The 17,365-nt window shown below is 46.3% G+C and overlaps 1 protein-coding gene across 1 annotated transcript in view; it reads left to right on the top strand.

Annotated features, from left to right (window-relative positions):
• LOC110518252 (serine/threonine-protein kinase DCLK2) overlaps positions 1-17,365 on the top strand; it is a 61,046-nt gene that overhangs the window by 10,044 nt on the left and 33,637 nt on the right. Inside the window, exons 3-9 of the mRNA XM_036987093.2 lie at positions 6,843-6,972; positions 7,092-7,214; positions 7,327-7,418; positions 9,780-9,849; positions 10,440-10,545; positions 14,846-14,903; positions 15,512-15,631. Of these exons, the coding sequence (XP_036842988.2) occupies positions 6,843-6,972; positions 7,092-7,214; positions 7,327-7,418; positions 9,780-9,849; positions 10,440-10,545; positions 14,846-14,903; positions 15,512-15,631 (699 nt within the window). The remainder of the gene's footprint in view (positions 1-6,842; positions 6,973-7,091; positions 7,215-7,326; positions 7,419-9,779; positions 9,850-10,439; positions 10,546-14,845; positions 14,904-15,511; positions 15,632-17,365) is intronic.

Below are 17,365 nucleotides of genomic sequence, written 5' to 3'. Positions count from 1 at the left end.
AGACAGGTAGGGCGGGAAACAGGTAGCAGGGGAAACAGGTAGGACGGGAAACAGGTAGAAGGGGCAACAGGTAGGAGGGGAAACAGGTAGGACGGGAAACAGGTAGGACGGGAAACAGGTAGGACGGGAAACAGGTAGGACGGGAAACAGTAAACGGGTAGGATGGGAAACAGGTAGGAGGGGAAACAGGTAGGATGGGAAACAGGTAGGAGGGGAAACAGGTAGGAGGGGAAACAGGTGGGACGGGAAACAGGTAAGACGGGAAACTGGGTTAACTGCCTTGTTCAGGGGAACAGTGGGTTAACTGCCTTGTTCAGGGGAACAGTGGGGTTAACTGTCTTGTTCAGGGGAACAGTGGGTTAACTGCCTTGTTCAGGGGAACAGTGGGTTAACTGCCTTGTTCAGGGGAACAGTGGGTTAACTGCCTTGTTCAGGGGAACAGTGGGGTTAACTGCCTTGTTCAGGGGAACAGTGGGTTAACTGCCTCGTTCAGGGGCAGAAAGGCAGATTTTTACCTTGTCAGCTCGGGGTTTCAATCTTGCAACCTTTCGGTTACTAGTCCAATGCTACCTGCCATGTGTTCAGTGTGTGTGTTCAGTGTGTGTGTTCAGTGTGTGTGTTCAGTGTGTGTGTTCAGTGTGTGTGTTCAGTGTGTGTGTTCAGTTTGTGTGTTCAGTGTGTGACAGAAGCTGTGGAGATATATGTATATGAAAAGGAGAGAGAGAGAGACGGTTGTTCAAGTTGTTGTTCTACAACGTCTCATCTCTGTGACAACGCATTAGAATCAGAACCTTCATCACCCCTTAACTTTACTACTATTCAAGTTGTTGTTCTAGAACGTCTCATCTCTGTGACAACGCATTAGAATCAGAACCTTCATCACCCCTTAACTTTACTACTATTCAAGTTGTTGTTCTAGAACGTCTCATCTCTGTGACAACGCATTAGAATCAGAACCTTCATCACCCCTTAACTTTACTACTATTCAAGTTGTTAGAACCAAAATGATTTTCTAACGGTTCCGTTTTGATCAGAACCATTCTTTTGTTGTTGTTCCGACCAGCAAAAATAAAGTTCTGAACCGGTTCAACCCAAAGAGTATAATTCCTTTCTGTTCCTTGTTAGAACTCTGAACTTATTTTTTAAATTTTTTAAATTGGCTCAACGTTAAATGACTTCACCAATGGATAGAGGAGCTTGCTATGGAACGGGTAAACTACACTGTATAATCAAAAGTATGTGGACACCCCTTCAAATGAGTAGATTCGGCTATTTTTCAGCCACACCCATTGCTGACAGGTGTATAAATTCGAGCACGCAGCCATGCAATCTCCATAGACAAACATTGTCAGTAGAATGGCCTTACTGAAGAGCTCAATGACTTTCAATGTGGCACCATCGTAGGAAGCCACCTTTCCAACAAGTCAGTCCGTAAAATTTCTGCCCTGCTAGAGCTGCTCAGGTCAACTGTAAGTGCTGCTATTGTGAAGTGGAAACGTCTAGGAGCAACAACGGCTCAGCTGCGAAGTGGTAGGCCACACAAGCCGTAAAAATCTCATGACAATCGTCTGTCCTCGGTTGCAACACTCACTACCGAGTTCCAAACTGCCTTTGGAAGCAGTGAAGGGAAATCTTAATGCCTCAGCATAACAATGACATTCTAGAAGATTCTAGAAGATTCCAGACAGACAGACAGTGGAATCGGTTCCTGGGTGACATTGAGGAGTTTTGTTGTGGGACCCGAAACAAATGGCCGTAACACAAAATAACATTATTAACCGGTTCCCATGCTTTTAAAATAACGGTTCTGTTCTGGAACAGAATGGATCACTTTTGTTCTTGGTTCTGGTTCTGTTCGTCAAGTTTCCAGTTTTCTGTTCTGTTCCCTGAACCGGTCCTACCCCGAATACTAACATTAGAATGGGCTGAGAGCTAGATTTAATAGTAGTTCTTGCTGAAGAAGACGAATAAGTGTTCTGGGCCCCTCTCTCCTTTCAGTTTGTTCTGGGCCCCTCTCTCCTTTCAGTTTGTTCTGGGCCCCACTCTCCTTTCAGTTTGTTCTGGGCCCCTCTCTCCTTTCAGTTTGTTCTGGGCCCCTCTCTCCTTTCAGTTTGTTCTGGGCCCCACTCTCCTTTCAGTTTGTTCTGGGCCCCTCTCTCCTTTCAGTTTGTTCTGGGCCCCACTCTCCTTTCAGTTTGTTCTGGGCCCCTCTCTCCTTTCAGTTTGTTCTGGGCCCCACTCTCCTTTCAGTTTGTTCTGGGCCCCTCTCTCCTTTCAGTTTGTTCTGGGCCCCACTCTCCTTTCAGTTTGTTCTGGGCCCCTCTCTCCTTTCAGTTTGTTCTGGGCCCCTCTCCTTTCAGTTTGTTCTGGGCCACTCTCCTTTCAGTTTGTTCTGGGCCACTCAGTTTGTTCTGGGCCACTCTCTCCTTTCAGTTTGTTCTGGGCCACTCTCTCCTTTCAGTTTGTTCTGGGCCACTCTCTCCTTTCAGTTTGTTCTGGGCCACTCTCCTTTCAGTTTGTTCTGGGCCACTCAGTTTGTTCTGGGCCACTCTCTCCTTTCAGTTTGTTCTGGGCCACTCTCTCCTTTCAGTTTGTTCTGGGCCACTCTCTCCTTTCAGTTTGTTCTGGGCCACTCTCTCCTTTCAGTTTGTTCTGGGCCACTCAGTTTGTTCTGGGCCACTCAGTTTGTTCTGGGCCACTCTCTCCTTTCAGTTTGTTCTGGGCCACCCTCTCCTTTCAGTTTGTTCTGGGCCACTCTCTCCTTTCAGTTTGTTCTGGGCACCTCTCTCCTTTCAGTTTGTTCTGGGCACCGCTCTCCTTTCAGTTTGTTCTGGGCCACTCTCTCCTTTCAGTTTGTTCTGGGCCCCGCTCTCCTTTCAGTTTGTTCTGGGCCCCGCTCTCCTTTCAGTTTGTTCTGGGCCCCGCTCTCCTTTCTTCTGGGCCCCACTCTCCTTTCAGTTTGTTCTGGGCCCCACTCTCCTTTCAGTTTGTTCTGGGCCCCACTCTCCTTTCAGTTTGTTCTGGGCCCCACTCTCCTTTTAGTTTGTTCTGGGCCCCGCTCTCCTTTCTTCTGGGCCCCGCTCTCCTTTCTTCTGGGCCCCGCTCTCCTTTCAGTTTGTTCTGGGCCCCACTCTCCTTTCAGTTTGTTCATCCACCTTAAAGCAATCTAGCAGTCATACAGAAGAGAGAGGGAGGAGAGGAGAGAGGGCAGAAAAGGAGGGGGAAAAGAAGAGGAGAGAGGGAGGGGGGTAGAGGAGAGAGGGAGGGGGGTAGAGGAGAGAGAGGGAGAAAGGGGTGAGGAGAGACGGAGGGGGGTAGAGGAGAGAGGGAGGGGGGAAAGATAAGGGGAGAGGGAGGAAGGGGTAGAAGAGAGAGGGAGGGGGAACGAGGAGGGGGAGGAGGGAGAACGAGGAGGGGGAGGAGGGAGGGGGAACGAGGAGGGGGAGGAGGGAAAGAGAAGGGGAGGGGGGAAAGAGAAGGGGAGAGAGGGAGGGGGGAAAGAGAAGGGGAGAGAGGGAGGGGGGAAAGAGAAGGGGAGAGATTAATTTGTATGCTGCAGGGCTCCTGCTGCAGAAAAGGAGGGAAAATCCTGAAAGACTCCTCAGGGGGAGGAGAGGAGAGGCAGCAGGGCCGGCCCTAGGCATAAGCCACAGCCGCTAGGGGCCCCCGAGTCGGGCTCACAACTTACTGTTGCTAGGTAGAATAGTAGAATACACAAGGTGAAGTCAGGTTGTGCATCAGCAGTTTTTCTCTTGTTATGTCAGTCACTGACAGTCACCCAATTGGCCCATGTCAGCTACATGTTTTTAGATTGGTTACTTGGTCTAATTATGTTAATTAGTCTAGCCAGCTATCTGAACTGGTAGGAATCATGGTGTAATTATGTTAATTAGTCTAGCCAGCTATCTGAACTGGTAGGAATCATGGTGTAATTATGTTAATTAGTCTAGCCAGCTATCTAAACTGGTAGGAATCATGGTCTCCTGGTGTTAATTAGTCTAGCCAGCTATCTGAACTGGTAGGAATCATGGTGTAATTATGTTAATTAGTCTAGCCAGTTATCTGAACTGGTAGGAATCATGGTGTAATTATGTGAATTAGTCTAGCCAGCTATCTAAACTGGTAGGAATCATGGTCTCCTGGTGTTAATTAGTCTAGCCAGCTATCTGAACTGGTAGGAATCATGGTGTAATTATGTTAATTAGTCTAGCCAGCTATCTGAACTGGTAGGAATCATGGTGTAATTATGTTAATTCGTCTAGCTAGCTATCTGAACTGGTAGGAATCATGGTGTAATTATGTTAATTAGTCTAGCCAGCTATCTAAACTGGTAGGAATCATGGTGTGATTATGTTAATTAGTCTAGCTAGCTATCTAAACTGGTAGGAATCCTGGTGTGATTATGTTAATTAGTCTAGCCAGCTATCTGAACTGGTAGGAATCAGGGTCTAATTACTGACTGGGTATGTAGGGCAAGTGCCCAGGGAACCTGACCTTCAGCGAGACAATTTGCTGTAAAACTGCAAATCTTTCTCTCCGCCCCATAGCAGAGAGAGACAGAGAGAGAGAGAGACAGAGAGAGAGACAGAGAGAGAGAGACAGAGAGAGAGACAGAGAGAGAGACAGAGAGAGAGAGACAGAGAGAGAGACAGAGAGAGTGACAGAGACAGAGAGAGTGACAGAGACAGAGAGAGTGACAGAGACAGAGAGAGTGACAGAGACAGAGAGAGTGACAGAGACAGAGAGAGAGAGAGACAGAGAGAGTGACAGAGACAGAGAGAGTGACAGAGACAGAGAGAGTGACAGAGACAGAGAGAGTGACAGAGAGAGAGAGTGACACACTGAGAGAGAGAGTGACAGAGACAGACACAGAGAGAGAGAGAGAGTGACAGAGACAGAGAGAGACACACAGAGAGAGAGAGAGACAGAGAGAGACACACAGAGAGAGAGAGAGACAGAGAGAGAGAGAGAGAGAGACAGAGAGAGTGACAGAGAGAGAGAGACACACAGAGACACAGAGAGAGAGAGAGACAGAGAGAGACAGAGAGAGACACACAGAGAGAGAGAGAGACAGAGAGAGAGAGAGAGACAGAGAGAGAGAGAGAGACAGAGAAAGGTTTATAAGCGATGAGTCATTGTCTGTGTCTCTTCCATACTGTAGTGTCCTACTGGTCAAACCAACTGGCTGCCACTTGGAACACAGCCGAGAGAAATCACCCAGTCACACAAAAGACACTGTCCTGTGTGTGTGTGTGTGTGTGTGTGTGAGGCCTGGTGAGTGTGCAGGCTGGCAAGCCAACAAAACAGAAATCCTGCCAGTCTCTCCCTAGCAACTGAAAGTAATTAGCATGCTTGTCTACAGAACCTCTCTCTCTCTCTCTGTCTGTCTGTCTGTCTGTCTGTCTGTCTGTCTGTCTGTCTGTCTGTCTGTCTGTCTGTCTGTCTGTCTGTCTGTCTGTCTGTCTGTCTGTCTGTCTTTCTGTCTCTCGTCTACAGTTTGTAGCAAATCGCTGTCATTTTGATCTACAATTTGTATTTAATCCACTAGACATTTCTCTGTGTTTGAGGTCTGATGTACTGTGTATGTTTGTGTGTGTGTGTGAGAGAGAGTGTCTGACTAAGCATGTCCTAGAATTCTGATCAAGTTTGCCGCCGGCAGTGCTGAGTACACACACACACACACACACACACACACACACACACACACACACACACACACACACACATACACTCACGCCTGACACAGTTTCTCAGCATCAATGGAATAGTACTCGAGCTGAGAGAGAGAGAGAGAGAGAGAGAGAGATGGGGAGAGAGAGAGGGAGATGGGGAGAGAGAGAGAGAGAGAGGGGGGGGGTGGGAGAGAGAGATTACCTCTAACCTTTAACCCCCACAGGTGACCATCCTGCAGGACTTCTTCTCTCTGACCTCTGACCTCTAACCCCCACAGGTGACCAGCCTGCAGGACTTCTTCTCTCTGACCTCTGACCTCTAACCCCCCCACAGGTGACCAGCCTGCAGGACTTCTTCTCTCTGACCTCTGACCTCTAACCCCCCCACAGGTGACCAGCCTGCAGGACTTCTTCTCTCTGACCTCTGACCTCTAACCCCCCCACAGGTGACCATCCTGCAGGACTTCTTCTCTCTGACCTCTGACCTCTAACCCCCCCACAGGTGACCAGCCTGCAGGACTTCTTCTCTCTGACCTCTGACCTCTAACCCCCCCACAGGTGACCAGCCTGCAGGACTTCTTCTCTCTGACCTCTGACCTCTAACCCCCCCACAGGTGACCAGCCTGCAGGACTTCTTCTCTCTGACCTCTGACCTCTAACCCCCCCACAGGTGACCATCCTGCAGGACTTCTTCTCTCTGACCTCTGACCTCTAACCCCCCCACAGGTGACCAGCCTGCAGGACTTCTTCTCTCTGACCTCTGACCTCTAACCCCCCCACAGGTGACCAGCCTGCAGGACTTCTTCTCTCTGACCTCTGACCTCTAACCCCCCCACAGGTGACCAGCCTGCAGGACTTCTTCTCTCTGACCTCTGACCTCTAACCCCCCCACAGGTGACCAGCCTGCAGGACTTCTTCTCTCTGACCTCTGACCTCTAACCCCCCCACAGGTGACCAGCCTGCAGGACTTCTTCTCTCTGACCTCTGACCTCTAACCCCCCCACAGGTGACCAGCCTGCAGGACTTCTTCTCTCTGACCTCTGACCTCTAACCCCCACAGGTGACCAGCCTGCAGGACTTCTTCTCTCTGACCTCTGACCTCTAACCCCCACAGGTGACCAGCCTGCAGGACTTCTTCTATCTGACCTCTGACCTCTAACCCCCCCACAGGTGACCAGCCTGCAGGACTTCTTCGGTGATGATGACGTGTTCATGGCGTGTGGTCTGGAGAAGTTCCGGTACGCTCAGGACGACTACGCCATCACACACAGCGGGAAGGCTGCCTCCGCGTTCGTCAACGGTACGTTAAACTGGTTGGTTGATTCCTGTGAGGAACCATGTAAAGAAGTGTTCATTTAAATAAACTGTAAGAACAAGAGAGACGTCGTTCTTCGATCATTTGGACGTGTTTCTCTCCAGACTCTAGGGTGAAAATGTCTCGTTCCTCCACTCCTCTGAAGCCGTCGTCTCCCAAACCTTCCAGCGTGACCACGCCCAAAACCCCGCCCAGAACTCCACCCAGAACCAAATCACCTGGCCCAGGTAATGAGAGAACAGATTTTTTAGTTTAAACCAATCAAAATCAAATTTTTGGTCTCTACAATATTTCATAGGCTGCCTGAAGTAAAAGTATTTCCTGATTTTTTCTCAATAGCCACTGAGGGGACAGGAATTCAGGTGGGTGTGGCTAAGTCGGCGAGGTCATGCCCCTCTCCTACCAGCCCGGGGACCCGACGCAACCTCAAGGTGAGGAGAGGAGGGAGAGGAGAGAAGGTGGAGTGGGGAGGATGGAGATGAAGGAAAATAGAGGAGGAGGTGAAAGGGGAGATGAGGGAGAGGAGAGAAGGGGGAGGAACAAATTAGAAACATAAGAAAGTTAAATAAGTAGTACTGAAAAGCTTCCATCTTAATCTTTAAAAAGCCCCATTACAGTTATTTTTGTGCACTTTTCCAAAAAACAATATTCCTTTTTGTTTAGTAAATCAGGAGGTAAACGAGGTTAAAGGAGACTGGCCCTTTAATATCTCCTTTTTGTTAAGTAAATCAGGAGGTAAACGAGGTTAAAGGAGACTGGCCCTTTAATATCTCCTTTTTGTTAAGTAAATCAGGAGGTAAACGAGGTTAAAGGAGACTGGCCCTTTAATATCTCCTTTTTGTTAAGTAAATCAGGAGGTAAACGAGGTTAAAGGAGACTGGCCCTTTAATATCTCCTTTTTGTTAAGTAAATCAGGAGGTAAACGAGGTTAAAGGAGACTGGCCCTTTAATATCTCCTTTTTGTTAAGTAAATCAGGAGGTAAACGAGGTTAAAGGAGACTGGCCCTTTAATATCTCCATTTTGTTAAGTAAATCAGGAGGTAAACGAGGTTAAAGGAGACTGGCCCTTTAATATCTCCTTTTTGTTAAGTAAATCAGGAGGTAAACGAGGTTAAAGGAGACTGGCCCTTTAATATCTCCTTTTTGTTAAGTAAATCAGGAGGTAAACGAGGTTAAAGGAGACTGGCCCTTTAATATCTCCTTTTTGTTAAGTAAATCAGGAGGTAAACGAGGTTAAAGGAGACTGGCCCTTTAATATCTCCTTTTTGTTAAGTAAATCAGGAGGTAAACGAGGTTAAAGGAGACTGGCCCTTTAATATCTCCTTTTTGTTAAGTAAATCAGGAGGTAAACGAGGTTAAAGGAGACTGGCCCTTTAATATCTCCATTTTGTTAAGTAAATCAGGAGGTAAACGAGGTTAAAGGAGACTGGCCCTTTAATATCTCCTTTTTGTTTAGTAAATCAGGAAGTAAACGAGGTTAAAGGAGACTGGCCCTTTAATATCTCCTTTTTGTTTAGTAAATCAGGAGGTAAACGAGGTTAAAGGAGACTGGCCCTTTAATATCTCCATTTTGTTTAGTAAATCAGGAGGTAAACGAGGTTAAAGGAGACTGGCCCTTTAATATCTCCATCCTTTTCTCTCTTTGCTTTTTCCTTGTCGGCCCCACCTTGACCCTCCATCCTTCGCCCTCTCCTCTCTCCTCTTCCCCCCTCTCCTCTCTCCTCTTCTCCTCTCTCCTTTCCCCCCTCTCTACTCTCTCTCTCTCCTGTCATCCCCCCTCTCCTCTCTCCTGTCATCCCCCTCTCCTCTCTCCTCTTTCCCCCTATCCTCTCTCCTCTTCTCCCCCTCTCCTCTCTCTCTCCTGTCATCCCCCCTCTCCTCTCCTCCTCCCCCCCTCTCCTCTCGCGTCATCCCCTCTCCTCTCTCCTCTTTCCCCCTCTCCTCTCTTCTCTTCCCCCCTCTCCTCTCTCCTGTCATCCCCCCTCTCCTCTCTCTCCCTTTCTCCTGTCATCCCCCCTCTCCTCTCTCCTCTTCCCCCCTCTCCTCTCTCTCTCCTGTCATCCCCCCTGTCCTCTCTCTCTCTCCTGTCATCCCCATCTCCTCTCTCCTCTTCCCCCTCTCCTCTCCCTCTCTCCTGTCATCCCCCTCTCCTCTCTCCTGTCATCCCCCTCTCCTCTCTCCTCTTCCCCCCTCTCCTCTCTCTCTCTCCTGTCATCCCCCTCTCCTCTCTCCTCTTCCCCCCTCTCCTCTCTCTCTCTCCTGTCATCCCCCCTCTCCTCTTCCCCCCTCTCCTCTCTCTCTCCTGTCATCCCCCCTCTCCTCTCTCCTGTCATCCCCACTCTCCTCTCTCTCTCCTGTCATCCCCCCTCTCCTTTCTCCTCTTCCCCCCTCTCCTCTCTCTCTCCTGTCATCCCCCTCTCCTCTCTCTCTCTCTCTCTCTCTCTCTCCTGTCATCCCCCCTCTCCTCTCCTCTTTCCCCCTCTCCTCTCTCCTGTCATCCCCCCTCTCTCTCTCCTGTCATCCCCCTCTCCTCTTCCCCCCTCTCCTCTCTCTCTCTCCTCTCTCCTCTTCCCCCCTCTCCTCTTCCCCCCTCTCCTCTCTCTCTCTCCTGTCATCCCCCTCTCCTCTCCTCCCCTCGTTTCTGTCTTGCTCTCCTATCATTCTCCCTCTCCTGTCATTCTCCCTCTCCTCTCTCCTGTCATCCCCCCTCTCCTCTCTCTCTCTCTCCTGTCATTCCCCCTCCTTCATTCCTTCTCTCTCTCTCTCCTCTTTCCCCCTCTCCCTCTCTCCAGATTTCTCCTCATCCTGCCTCGTCAGATGTGAACGGAGCAGCGAACCAGACAGATGATCTGAGCCCTGAAGGTAGACGTCTGTGTGTGTTAGGGTGTGTGTTTGTTAGGGTGTGTTTGTTAGGGTGTGTGTAGTGTGTGTGTGTGTTAGGGTGTGTATGTGTGTGTGTTAGGGTGTGTATGTGTGTGTAGTGTGTGTGTTAGGGTGTGTATGTGTGTGTAGTGTGGGTGTGTGTAGTGTGGGTGTGTGTGTGTGTGTGTGTAGTGTGTGTGTTTGTTAGGGTGGGTGTGTGTAGTGAGTGTGTGTGTTAGGGTGTGTATGTGTGTGTAGTGTGTGTGTTAGGGTGTGTATGTGTGTGTGTAGTGTGGGTGTGTGTGTGTGTGTGTGTAGTGTGTGTGTGTGTGTAGTGTGTGTGTTTGTTAGGGTGGGTGTGTGTAGTGAGTGTGTGTGTGTGTGTGTGTGTAGTGTGTGTGTTAGGGTGTGTATGTGTGTGTAGTGTGGGTGTGTGTAGTGTGTGTGTGTGTGTGTGTGTAGTGAGTGTGTGTGTGTGTGTGTGTGTACAGGTTGGCACATATGGTCATATCACGCTACTCCCACAATCCTCAGGACGTTTCACAGCATGGTTGTGTGTCCTCTGTTACCCCTGTCTCTCTCCTGTATAGTGAATGGGAACAGGTCGGTCTCCTCCTCCATCATCAGTGACAAGTACAAGGTGGGGAAGATCATAGGAGACGGGAACTTTGCAGTTGTTAAGGATTGTGTCGAGAGGTAGGTACTAGATCACACACATCCCCATACGTCCCCAGTGCACGCGCACACACACACACTGGGTGTTTCTCAATATGCGTACTACCGTGCTTCGAGCATGAACATTGGAGCACGCAACGGTCGGTGTATGAGTCCAAATCAAAGCATGTCAAATGGAACACTGAGGGCAGATCTCAGATGAAATGGAACACTGAGGGCAGTTCTCAGATGAAATGGAACACTGAGGGCAGTTCTCAGATGAAATGGAACACTGAGGGCAGTTCTCAGATGAAATGGAACACTGAGGGCAGTTCTCAGATGAAATGGAACACTGAGGGCAGTTCTCAGATGAAATGGAACACTGAGGGCAGTTCTCAGATGAAATGGAACACTGAGGGCAGTTCTCAGATGAAATGGAACACTGAGGGCAGTTCTCAGATGAAATGGAACACTGAGGGCAGTTCTCCGATGAAATGGAACATTGAGGGCAGTTCTCCGATGAAATGGAACACTGAGGGCAGATCTCAGATGAGGTCAGTTCTCCGATGAAATGGAACACTGAGGGCAGATCTCAGATGAAATGGAACACTGAGGGCAGATCTCAGATGAAATGGAACACTGAGGGCAGATCTCAGATGAAATGGAACACTGAGGGCAGATCTCAGATGAAATGGAACACTGAGGGCAGTTCTCAAATGAGGTCAGTTCTCCGATGAAATGAAACACTGAGGGCAGATCTCAGATGAAATGGAACACTGAGGGCAGATCTCAGATGAAATGGAACACTGAGGGCAGTTCTCAGATGAAATGGAACACTGAGGGCAGATCTCAGATGAAATGGAACACTGAGGGCAGATCTCAGATGAAATGGAACACTGAGGGCAGTTCTCAGATGAAATGGAACACTGAGGGCAGTTCTCAGATGAAATGGAACACTGAGGGCAGTTCTCAGATGAAATGGAACACTGAGGGCAGTTCTCAGATGAAATGGAACACTGAGGGCAGTTCTCAGATGCATACTTTGTTTGTACACATTTCGAAGCATATATCGATCCTTCTACTGAAATACTCCCAGACTTGTTGACGTAATGTGACGCACCCATGCAAACAACGGCAGCTGGTTTTGAGCTGAAGAGAGAGAAAATTAACTCCGACTTCGAAATGAAAAGTTGCCCAGTCACATCTCACATGTTGCCTGAATACAATATTGTATCTTAAAAACGTTAACAAATTCATACCTTGCTAATGTTACAATGTTTAACTGCCTGGAATACCCACTGTCATGTCGTAGATCCCTGGCTAACTGACGAAAATAATTGGTAGATAGCTAGCTATACACAAAGAATGTGTAGCTAATGTTGGCCATCTCCCTTGCATAACAACAGCCTTTTTTACATGTAAAACTAACTGGCTAGCTAGATTCATCTTTTTTCTAATTTTTATTTACTTTTATTTAACTAGACAAGTCAGTTAAGAACAAATTCTTATTTTCAATGACGGCCTACCGGGGAACAGTGAACTGCCTGTTCAGGGGGCAGAACCACAGAGTTTAACCTTTCTGATCTCCCCATCCCGGATCCGGGTTCGTGAATACAGACTCAAGCTCATTACCATAACGCAACGTTAACTATTCATGAAAATCGCAAATGAAATGAAATAAATATGCTAGCTCTCAAGCTTAGCCTTTTGTTAACAACACTGTCATCTCAGATTTTCAAAATATGCTTCTCAACCATTGCAAAACAAGCATTTGTGTAACAGTATTGATGGCTAACGTAGCATTTAGCATTAGCATTCAGCTGGCAACATTTACACAAAAAAACAGAAAAGCATTCAAAAAAATCATTTACCTTTGAAGAACTTCAGATGTTTTCAATGAGGAGACTCTCAGATAGCAAATGTTCAGTTTTTCCTGAAAGATTATTTGTTTAGGACAAATCGCTCCGTTTTCTGCGTCACGTTTAGCTATGAAAAAACCCCTGTATCCAGGATTGTGTAAATCTATCAGCAAGCTCATTAGCATAACACAACGTTAACTATTTATGAAAATCGCAAATGAAATGAAATAAATATGCCATCTCTCAAGCTTAGCCTTTTGTAAACAACACTGTCATCTCAGATTTTCAAAATATGCTTCTCAACCATAGGAAAACAATAATTTGTGTAAAAGTAGCTAGCTAGAGTTAGCATTTCGCGTTAGCATTTAGCGTTAGCATTAGCGTTAGCATCCAGCACGCAACATTAACAAAAACATAAAAGCCTTCAAATAAAATAATTTACCTTTGAAGAACTTCTGATGTTTTCAATGAGGATACTCTCAGTTAGATAGCAGATGCTCAGTTTTTCCAAAAAGATTCCTTGTGTATTAGAAATAGCTCCGTTTTATACATCACATTTGGCTACCAAAAAAAATCCATAAATTCAGTCCTCAAAACGCAAACTTTTTTCCAAATTAACTCCATAATATCGACTGAAAACATGGCAAACGTTGTTTAGAATCAATCATCAAGGTGTTTTTCACATATCTCTTCATTGATACATCGTTCTTGGACACATGCTTTCTCCCCTGAATCAAATGGTAAAGTAGAAGCAGCTGGCAATTGCGCACCGAATTCGACGCAGGACACCAGGCGGACACTTGGAAAATGTAGTCTCTTATGGTCAATCTTCCAATGATATGCCTACAAATACGTCACAATGCTGCTAAGACCTTGGGCGAACGACAGAAAGTGTAGGCTCATTCGTTGCGCAATCACAGCCATATAAGGAGAGAATGGAAAACAGAGCTTCAGAAATTCTGCTAATTCCTGGGTGATGCATCATCTTGGTTTCGCCTGTAGAATGAGTTCTGGGGCACTTACAGACAAAATCTTTGCAGATTCTGAAACTTCAGAGTGTTTTCTTTCCAAAACTGTCAAGAATATGCATAGTCGAGCATCTTTTCGTGACAAAATATTGCGCTTAAAACGGGAACGTTTTTTATCCAAAAATGAAATAGCGCCCCTAGAGCTCTAACAGGTTAACCTTGTCAGCTCGGGGATTCGATCATGCAACCTTTCGGTTACTAGTCCAACGGTCTAACCACTAGGTTTCCTGCCTCCTCGATTAACACATATACAGTTGAAGTCGGAAGTTTACATATACTTAGGTTGGAGTCATTAAAACTCATTTCTTGTTAACAAACTATAGTTTTGGAAAGTCGGTTAGTACATCTACTTTGTCCTTGACACAAGTAATGTTTCCAACAATTGTTTACAGACAGATTATTTCACTTATAGTTCACTGTATCACAATTCCAGTGGGAATGAAACAAATGAAACAAAAATAGAACTGTTTGGCCATATAATGACCATCGTTATGTTTGGAGGAAAAAGGGGGAGGCTTGCAAGCCGAAGAACACCATCCCAACCGTGAAGCACGGGGGTGGCAGCATCATGTTGTGGGGGTGCTTTGCTGCAGGAGGGACTGGTGCACTTCACAAAATAGACGGCATCATGAGGCTGGAAAATTTAGTGGATCTATTGAAGCAAAATCTCAAAACATCAGTCAAGAAGTTAAAGCTTGGTCGCAAATGGGTCTTCCAAATGGACAATGACCCCAAGCATACTTCCAAAGTCGTGGCAAAATGGCTTAAGGACAACAAAGTCAAGGTATTGGAGTGGCCATCACAAAGCCCTGACCTCAATCCTATAGAACATTTGTGGGCAGAACTGAAAAACCATGTGTGAACAAGGAGTCCTACAAACCTGACTCAATTACACCAGCTCTGTCAGGAGGAATGGGCCAAAATTCACCCAACTTATTGTGGGAAGGTTGTGGAAGGCTACCCGAAACGTTTGACCCAAGTTAAACCATTTAAAGACAATGGTACCAAATACTAATTGAGTGTATGTAAACTTCTGACCCACTGGGAATGTGATGAAAGAAATAAAAGCTGAAATAAATAATTCTCTCTACTATTATTCTGACATTTCACATTCTTATAATAAAGTGGTGATCCTAACTGACCTAAAACAGGGATTTTTTACTTGGATTAAATGTCAGGAATTGTGATAAACTGAGTTTAAATGTATTTGGTTAAGGTGTATGTAAACTTCAGACTTCAACTGTAGGTAGTTGATAATTATGAAGTAAAACGTTAGCATTATGTAGTTGTTTTGTCTGTATTGGTCATTCATGCGGTAACACAGAGTGCTTCTCAAATGGAACATGTTCTGTGTTCTCCTCTTGTCCTCACGAGAGAACGTCCTCGGAGCACAGTGTTGTGGATAATTGATCCACTGTACTTGATTGATTGATTGATTCGTTCATTCATCGACAGGTCGACTGGACAGGAGTTTGCTCTGAAGATTATCGATAAAGCTCGTTGCTGTGGGAAGGTACTGACTCAATTTATGTACTGTTCAGATTGATTGATTGACTGACTGATTTATGTACTGTTCAGATTGATTGATTGATTGATTGACTGACTGATTTATGTATTGATAAACAGTACTAATCAAAGGTTTAGACACACCTACTCATTCAAGGGTTGTTCTTTGTTTTTACTATGTTCTACATTGTAGAATTAATAGTGAAGACATCAAAACTATGAACTAACACATATGGAATCATGTAGTAACCAAAAAAAGTGATAAAAAAAATCTAAATATATTTTTGATTCTTAAAAGTAGCCACCCTTTGCCTTGATGACAGCTTTGCACAGTCTTGGCATTCTCTCAACCAGCTTCATGTCATCTGGAATGCATTTCAATTAACAGGTGTGCCTTCTTAAGTTCATTTGTGGAATTTCTTTCCTTCAGGGTGGCTACTTTGAACAATTTGTTTAACACTTTTTGTGGTTACTACATGATTCCACATGTATTATTTCATAGTTTTGATGTCTTCACTATTAATTCTACAATGTAGAAAATAGTCAAAATGAAGAAAAACCCTTGAATGAGTAGGTGTGTCCAAACTTTTGACTGGTACTGTATGTATTGATCAGGAGCACCTGATAGAGAACGAGGTGGCGGTGTTGAGGAGGGTCAGACACCCCAGCATTATACAGCTGATTGAGGTCGACGACACGCCCACAGAGCTCTACCTGGTCATGGAATTGGTCAAGGTACGAAGCGTCTCTCCGCTCCCTTGTTTCCGTTAAAAAGTGGGCGGGGCTGGAGAAAATGTAACCCTTTCAAGTTTAACAGAGTAATGGATGCAAGGACTGCCCATTCCATGACATCAACAGTATGTTGTTCATCCTGTTTTGGGGCTGTACAGTGTTGGTTTAACATTTACTTTGTGAACAAACATGGTAAAACCAGGTTCTGATTGGGGTGTGACCATTGGACCATTGTCGTGAGGCATTAAGGGATAATCGATGAGAGGCTATGTGTTCTATGTAAAATAATGACGCGGAAGGTGTGTTTCCAACACGCTAGCGGATTGGCACTGACCTTTCCACGGACTTGCATTGTTTTCCAGAGAACGCAAAGAGCCCCAAGTTGATTATCCTGCTTAAACCAAGAGCCCCAAGTTGATTATCCTGCTTATACCAAGAGCCCCAAGTTGATCATCCTGCTTATACCAAGAGCCCCGAGTTGATTATCCTGCTTATACCAAGAGCCCCGAGTTGATTATCCTGCTTATACCAAGAGCCCCGAGTTGATCATCCTGCTTATACCAAGAGCCCTGAGTTGATTATCCTGCTTATACCAAGGCTATAATTAAGCAATAAGGCTTGATGAGGTGTGGTATATGGCCAATACACCACGGCCAATGACACGACACAATGCGGAGTGCCTGGACACGGCCCTTAGCCTTGGTCTATTGGCCATATACCACATAATTATATTATAGGGTAATTAAGGCGCGCTCTAGAACGCCCATCTAGCCAATCAAGATCAAGTATTCAAAAATGCCATGGTATAATAAGTTATATTCTTCAAGAATCAATGGGTACATATCATTCATAGAATCAAATCGGTACATGTCATTAATTTATACGTCCAGAAATGGTTTTAACAACTGCTGACTGGCCCTTTTAAAGCTACAGTACATGGTGTCATGGCTGGTCATTTGTTGCATCTAAAACACTGGTGTATGAATCTGAGAGCGCCCCGTCCCTCAGCTCTATCACACAGCAAGCGGCTGGAGCCCGGACTCCATTTTGTTGCATCTAAAACACTGGTGTATGAATCTGAGAGCGCCCCGTCCCTCAGCTCTATCACACAGCAAGCGGCTGGAGCCCGGACTCCATTTTGTTGCATCTAAAACACTGGTGTATGAATCTGAGAGCGCCCCGTCCCTCAGCTCTATCACACAGCAAGCGGCTGGAGCCCGGACTCCATTTTGTTGCATCTAAAACACTGGTGTATGAATCTGAGAGCGCCCCGTCCCTCAGCTCTATCACACAGCAAGCGGCTGGAACCCGGACTCCATTTTGTTGCATCTAAAACACTGGTGTATGAATCTGAGAGCGCCCCGTCCCTCAGCTCTATCACACAGCAAGTGGCTGGAGCCCGGACTCCATTTTGTTGCATCTAAAACACTGGTGTATGAATCTGAGAGCGCCCCGTCCCTCAGCTCTATCACACAGCAAGCGGCTGGAGCCCGGACTCCATTTTGCATGAATTGTACCAAATATCATAGTCATTTGACGTGTGTCTGTGTGTGTGTGTGTTCGTATGTGTGTGTGTGTGTTCGTATGTGTGTGTGTGTGTGTGTGTGTGTGTGTCTGTTCGTGTGTGTGTGTGTGTGTTCGTATGTGTGTGTGTGTGTTTGTGTTCGTATGTGTGTGTGTGTTCGTGTGTGTGTGTCTGTTCGTATGTATGTGTGTGTGTTCGTGTGTGTGTGTGTG

Source organism: Oncorhynchus mykiss, chromosome 9 (assembly GCF_057628025.1).
Source record: "Oncorhynchus mykiss isolate SJ-2025 chromosome 9, ASM5762802v1, whole genome shotgun sequence".
Classification (NCBI taxonomy): Eukaryota; Metazoa; Chordata; class Actinopteri; order Salmoniformes; family Salmonidae; genus Oncorhynchus; species Oncorhynchus mykiss.
Note: the sequence above shows the minus strand (reverse complement) of the source record. Positions and strands in the feature narration are given on the sequence as shown.